Source organism: Belonocnema kinseyi, chromosome 6 (genome assembly GCF_010883055.1).
Source record: "Belonocnema kinseyi isolate 2016_QV_RU_SX_M_011 chromosome 6, B_treatae_v1, whole genome shotgun sequence".
Classification (NCBI taxonomy): Eukaryota; Metazoa; Arthropoda; class Insecta; order Hymenoptera; family Cynipidae; genus Belonocnema; species Belonocnema kinseyi.
The window spans coordinates 29,678,042-29,685,252 of record NC_046662.1 but is presented as its reverse complement, the minus strand read 5'-3'; the positions used below and the strand labels follow the sequence as shown (position 1 = coordinate 29,685,252).

The 7,211-nt window shown below is 36.8% G+C and overlaps 1 protein-coding gene across 1 annotated transcript; it reads left to right on the top strand.

The window, feature by feature from the left end:
• The first annotated feature begins 538 nt into the window (after positions 1-538).
• Positions 539-5,379, top strand: LOC117175314. The gene is made up of 3 exons (XM_033365023.1): positions 539-686; positions 3,387-3,683; positions 5,138-5,379. The coding sequence occupies exons 1-3, from the start codon at positions 539-541 to the stop codon at positions 5,377-5,379; spliced, it is 687 nt and encodes a 228-aa protein (XP_033220914.1).
• Positions 5,380-7,211: the final 1,832 nt, after the last annotated feature.

The following is a 7,211-nucleotide window of genomic DNA, read 5'->3' as shown; positions in this document are numbered from 1 at the left end:
CCGGTAAGCGTTTTTAATCAAATGAGGAGCTCATAGCTGAAACTGAGGCGTATTTTGGAGACCTTCCGATCGAGTACTTTTCGGACGGTATCAAAAAGTTAGGAAATCGTTAGACTCGCTGTATCGACCTAAAAGGAGAATATGTTGAAAAATAAAACCGACTTTGGCCAAAAAAACGTCTCCGTGTTTCATTTTTCAGGGACTTATCAGACTGCCTAGTATATTGATCGTCTAATTTGCCCTAAAATACAATATATTTCAGCCTCTAGAGATTCTGTGACTTAAAGTGCATATTATGCCTGATTTACATTTAAAATTTACTTCAAAATTGATAATCTGGTTATTATAAAAATTCTCCTTGCCTAAAATTGTAGGTCAATATATAAATAAAGTATATAAATATATAAAATAGTATATAAAAAGTAAAGGACTGTTAACTAACATCCAAAACATCTTCACTGAAGTGGGTCTACAGATTCCAGAGGTCGCATTTGATGATGCTTTTGGATTCAGCAAAATCAAGGGCAACTGCCCCATCATGATTAAATTTATCGCTTCTAGATGGGTCAGATTTGTCTTCAGTAAACTCATTGTAATTAAAAAATACAATATTGCCATCGCTAATGACCGCTCCAAGGGGGAGATGGAAGAAAGAAGAGCCTTGAATGATAAGGTTCACAATCACCGTGAAGCCGGCTGCTAGGTTACCTTTAAAGGGAATCAAATCTTCTTTGAAGACAATCCTATGCAAATAGAGGAGGTGGATCAGCTAATATATGAGCATCAGGGACAGCAGGTGGCGGGGATAAACAACGGAGGCGAGAAATCCTCAAAGACGTGTGAGTGAAATCTGCTCAAGATTATAATATTGCCGCAGAGATTCTACATGATTAGCACCTGATGCTGCACCGCGCAACTCTTCCGGTAACTCTGTAATCGCTTAAATAATTTATTGGAACCTTCACGGTTTTAACAATATAATTGATATCTGTGATCACTTAGGGAACCTTGATATTCTCTGTGTATGTGAGACTTGACTGGAGAGTGAGAAAATTAGCCTCCTTCGATTACATGTAAGGGCTAGGGGTGGTCTGCTCATTTTATATGATATCAAATCCTATAATATTCAGGAAATCTCTATATCACCAAACTGCATGTTTCATAAAAACCAATCTCGTTTGGACTGTTTCGTACTCGGTCTTGTTTATATTTCCCCTTAGTTGACTTCAATGATTACATAGAGAATCTTAATTCCGTATTGTACCGGATTTCAATTTCATTCTTGATTTGCTAATCGCTATGGGTGGGGATTTCAACTGCAGGGTATAACATTTGAACCAATTTGATCCTGGAGCTTTTTACCACGGGAACACCTGTTACCCAGAAAGGTCCTCTAGGGACAAATTCTTCAATGCTAGGGAAAACCACCTTTCTGTTGTGCTAACTATCGCACTGCCACATCAACTTCTGGAGAACGAGTTTGAACTTCTTGATTAATATAAGGTATTTTTCGATAAAAGTAAATTGATGCGTTCGCCTCTTTGATGGAATGGAGGGAGGAGGTAGCCCACATTGATCAGGGTGTCGATCACCTAAACACAGTACTAACTATAAATACAAAAGATGTCGCAATCGGACTAGATATGCGAAGGAGGCAGTCTAATTTTATCTTGATAAACTCATTATCTTGGGGACAAGAAACGACCCAAGGATGACTTTTCTAGGTTCGACAAGTTGCCTTTTTCGGTAGGAGTGCAGTCTGTCCTAATGCCAGCCATTTCGGAATGGGCGTTTCCGACCTTAAATATGAGGTGAATATGAGGGCCAGATGTACGAGGTGTGTTCAAAAAGTAAGGTGACTTTTCAATTTTCGCGGGCTACGTACATTGAAGTTTTATATTTTTTGTTTTGTTGTGTTGGTACACTCGTCACGATCATATGTCCACAGTTTTGACTATATAGCTCGTGTTGTTTTTCTGGCACAGGCGTAAAAGGTTAGAAGGGTTTGGTGTGCTCGGCGATTTTCTTCTTTCGAAAAAAAAGGAGCAAAGAGTTTGCATTAAATTTTGTGTGAAAAATGGAATCCAGTGCTCTAAGACTCTTGAAATGTTGACAGTTGCATACGGTGAGTCTACTCTGAGTAAGCAAAATGTGTATAAGTGGTACAAGCTGTTCCAAGAAGGCCCAGAGGATGTCGTAGACGAACCTCGCCCTGGACGTCCCAGCACGTCAACAACAGATGAAAACGTTCAAGCAGTGGAAGAAATGGTTTTGAAAAATCGCCGAATTACCATCAGAGAAGCTGCTGAATATTTTGGCATATCGGTTGGCTCATGCCATGCTATCTTTTTGGACGTTTTGGGCATGAGACGTGTGTCAGCGAAATTTGTTCTAAAACTGCTTAATTTTTATCAAAAGATCCATCGCATGACCATCGCTCAGGAGATGTTGAATGAAGTCAATAATGATACTGATTTTCTTAAAAGGTTTATAACTGGGAATGAATCGTGGGTATATGGTTATAACGTCGAAACTAAAGCCCAATCGTCTCAGTGGAAGCATCCTGTATCTCCAAGACCGAAAAAAGCACGTCAAGTTCGGTCAAATGTGAAGGTTTTGCTCACTGTCTTTGATTACCGTGGCGTAGTGCATCAGGAATTCTTACCAAAAGGTCGTACGGTCAATAAGGAGTATTACCTTCAAGTTATGCGCCATTTGCGAGAGGCGATACGCAAAAAACGTCCGGAACTTTGGAAAAACAATTTCTGGCTTTTGCATCACGATAATGCACCTGCTCCTTCATCGTTGCTTGTGAAAGATTTTCTGACCAAAAACAGCACCACGGTCATGCCTCAACCTCCATATTCACCGAATTTGGCCCCCAGTGACTTTTTTCTTTTCCCAAAACTGAAGAGATCCATGAAAGGACATCGATTTTCAACGATTAAGGAGATAAAAACTGCATCGCTGAAAAACTCTAGGCTATACCACAATAGTAAGCTTCTTCCACCAGAAGCTCTTGAAACCATCTGGTCTTGCAGTGGAAAAGTTCCTTGTGTCCATAATTACTTTTTTCACTTCTACACCACTGGTTGATGGAAATTCCTCCTCAGAGGTTATGAGGTTATCGTCAAACTTCTTGAAGCAGATGATATCAGCACCTTCTTTTAACTCCAGTGTTTTCAGGATCTTGTATACCTTTTTCCAAAAAATCTCTACTTGTTTGGGGCTTCGGTAGATTTCTGACAGAAGCAGATAGATCGCTGAAGAGGCGCGATCGGTCAGCGAGAAACTGTTAATTTCAGCTGATCCGCCTCTTACTCTTCTGTATTGTCAGGAGCTTTGAATTGCTCAGTGTATGATCAACCTTTTTTTTCTCTTTACAGAATTAAATGCCGTGGTAACTCAAAACATTCCTCTGCATCTTGGCGCTTTTGCTCCAACTAGGACTATCACTTATCATCAGAGAACATTTGCACTATGGGATAATCCTGCTGGACATTTTGTGGAAAAAGTTCGCCTTCAGCCTATAGATTTTATTGCAGATACCATGTTGCGTAACCTGTCAGGGGACATAGGCATCGAATACGTTAAAGAATCTGGCGCAGAGTTTGTGGTGATTAAAGCACATTATGGAGAATTTTTGGGAGCTGAGGCTGGCAAGATATCTTCAAATCTACCAGGTTACTTAATTAATTTTAAACAATAAAGATATGAGCTTAAAAGTTGCGAGTGCTCCACAGATACGAGCGTCTCGACTCCAAAGGGGCGGGCTGATTTTTTCTTTCTTCTACCCCTGACCTATCTTAGTCAAGTACGCGCGATTGCGCGCTGCCCTTAATTCGACGTATGCGTGCGCGGAGTAAGCCTGTGTGCATTATAACGCAATACCCCCGAAATCTAAACGTTGCAGGAGTGGGAGCCCCTTTTACTGTCGTAGTTTTGGAGATCTCGATTTACGAAATTCTCGTATCTTTAGAGTGTATTTTTGGTATCTTCTCGAGTAGGGGCGACGGAACGATTTTTATTTTATGGGTGGGTTCACTGAAAATATTTTCAAAAATAGTAATTCAAGATAGGTATTAGGTTTATTTTATTATTAGGTTTAGTTATATTATGGGTGGGCTCAAGCCTACTCAGCAACTATTTTGTTGAAAATTTCTTGTCTGCTTTTTTGTTGAAAATAAAATTCAACTGTTACATTTTTGGTTAAAAGTTGCTATTATCAAATTGAAAATTAATTTCTTGTCTCATTTTGTAAAATTAACTGTTTCAGTTACAATGTTTCCGGTGATCTTTTAAAATTTTTTCAAGCCCCTGAAAATGCCCAGGAATTAAAGAACATATTTCAACACTATTCATATTTTAACACTATTCAAGATAATTCAGAAATAAGTGTAGACCTGAATAAAATTTTGAACTAAATAAAATAATTTTTAACGGAATTAATTTGATTATAACCTCTAAAATTTGTAACCAACAGAAAACAATTTTAAAAACGTTTCCTTTTTTGGTTACAGATTTATATTTTAGTATAAAAAGAGACATTTAACATTTTTTTTAGTCTATTACTATTATTTTTTTAGATTTTTTCTCTTTACTTGTCCAATTATATGCAATAAGATTTAACTGTTTAAATGATATAAATCTTATGAAAAATCAAAATACAAAAAGTAAATAATTTGAGAAAATAACGTCAATCATCTAACATTAGAGTAAGAGAAAATAAAGGGCTTTTTAATTCAGGTCTACACTTATTTCTGAATTGTCTTTAATTCTGTTGAAATATTAACTCATTTGAAACTTACTTAACAAAATTTAATAGTTTGAATCTGTAATGTTTCGTAAAGAAAAATCTAAAAAATATTTGAATAATTTTAAATAAAAAAAATGACAAAAATTTTGTTATAATTCGAATTTTGAAAAATTTACAATTTTTCTAAATTTTGTTGGATTTCAATTTAATTTCACTGAATTCAGTTCGGATATAACAGTCGAAAACGCAAATCGTGACCATCGAAATCGACAATATCGTTTAGAGATTTTTGTTAAGGATTAATTTAAAATTATTATTAACAATTATTTTATTTTATTTTGGACTCATAAACAATGAAAACTAAACATTTTTTATTTTCAGGGATACCAACTTATACTTTCCATTTTGAAGGCTATGAAATAGGGGTATGGAAAAATAATGTGACAGGAGTAATTCACGAAGTTCGCCTTCTATCTGAAAATTTCGTACCATTTCACCAATTTCACGATCATCCCTATCTTAAAACTCATTGCTTTTTTAAAGACGGTGCATGGATGTTGGTCCATTCAATAGTTGGAAAAGTTTTAGGAGCTCAACTATTGCATGAACCTTGCCAATCATAATATTAATTAAACAAATGTGAATCTTTGCACAAAATAAGCAATAGAAAAATATGAAAATTATTTAATATTTCTCTGATGTATATGTATTCATTAATAAAAACATACTTGACCGAAAATGACCCTGACTGATTGATGTTAAAATTTTAAGGTTACAGCGAACAGAGTAATTATAATCATATTTTGTGTTGTATTGTATTATGGTCGTGCGCTATCCCGGAGTTTTCGTTATCCGAAGAGCCGTACCATAGATCTGTGCGCATTAAAATTCAAGAGATTTAATTATGAGGAGGGTTGCTTAAAAAATAAATCAATTCAACAAGTTATGATAATATAATTTAAATTTTAACGAAATTGATACAGAATACAAAGTGAAACAAGAATTTATTTTAGTCGAGAGAACTACAAGGGACGCTGCAAGTAGTTAGTTAAGAATTTGGTTGCGGTGTTAAAAATCGACTGACTCATGGTCCGTTGTAGATTTCGAAATACGGACAAGATTCACAAAATTTTGAAGGTGGGGGTAAAATCCAGCGTCCGAAGGCGTTACAAGTTCCGATGATGCACGATGTAAGGCGGAAAGTCCGACAAGGTTTTTCCCGGCAGTTTTTATAGTGACGACACGAATTACTCCAGCCGGACCTGGATGAGTTTCAATTATAGCCCAAGGTTCCATTGCATTGCAGGTAGGTTATCGTTTCGAAGTGTTACAATTTGACCGATTTTTATGTCATTTGTAGTACCTTCGTGCCACTTTTTCGTACAGTTAACTCATTTCAATATTCTTTACTCCAGCGCTTCCAAAAATGTTGCTTCATTTGTCGAACCTGCTGCCAAGACGAAAGCCGTCCTGACGGCACGTCCGTCAAATCGTGTTCTGGCACACCTGTTAAAGAGTCAGCTATGAGAAAGTGACCGGGAGATAAGGCTGCTTGGTCAATAGGATCAGAAGGAACTGGTGTTAACGGTCGAGAATTTAAAATTGCTTCGATCTCAGTTGCAAGTGTAGTAAATTGTTAATAGGTTACAGTTTGTTTGCCGATAACGCGCACTATATGATACTTAAACGATTTGACACCAACTTCCCAGAGTGCACCAAAGTGAGGCGAACGCGGGGGTATGAAATGCCAATTGATATTATGATTAGCAAGTACACAGGAGATTGTTGCGTAAACTTTCTGAGATCTTAAGAATTCTAAATTTTGGCAAGTTCGTTTTTTGCCCCTACAAAGTTAGTAGCGTTATCGTAATACAGATCCGAGCTTTTTCCTCGTCTTGAAAAAAATCTACTTAAACATGCTACAAAAGCGTCGGAGCTTAGATCGCTGACGATTTCAATATGTACAGCTTTTGTCGCGAAACATACAAACACGCAAACATAGATCTTAATTTTCTTTCGATTTTGAAATTTCTTTTCTATAATGTAAAACGGCCCGCAGAAATCGATTCCGGATTGCAAAAAAGCCCTTTTAAAGATTGTGCGATTTTTTGGCAGATTTCCCATGATATAGTTTGGGGTTTGTGGTTCGGCGCGATAGCAAGTGACACAATGTCGAATTATATTCTTTACTGCATTTTTCCTGTTGACAGTAACTGAGGTCGGATTGACTAAGTCGACCTCCGACCTTGAGGATGCCTTCAACGTCCAAAAAGGTAGCAAGTGCAGTTAAATTCCCCTTAAAGTTTTGTTTCGATTCTAACATTTTTAATTCATTTGAAAATGCTTGCTGCTGAACGATTTTTATTATACACGTATGTGCTTTTTGGAGTTCAATTGAATTGAGATAACCCGATATGCTTTGTTTAGGAACTTTATTGTTGATAAATCGTTGGCA

Coding starts and splice junctions, on each gene's coding strand:
- LOC117175314 (XM_033365023.1), top strand. CDS start 539: ATGATTAAATTTATCGCTTCTAGATGGGTCAGATTTGTCTTCAGTAAA. Junction 687..3,386: donor TGATAAGGTTCACAATCACC/GTGAAGCCGGCT, acceptor TTCTCTTTACAG/AATTAAATGCCGTGGTAACT. Junction 3,684..5,137: donor GATATCTTCAAATCTACCAG/GTTACTTAATTA, acceptor TTTTATTTTCAG/GGATACCAACTTATACTTTC.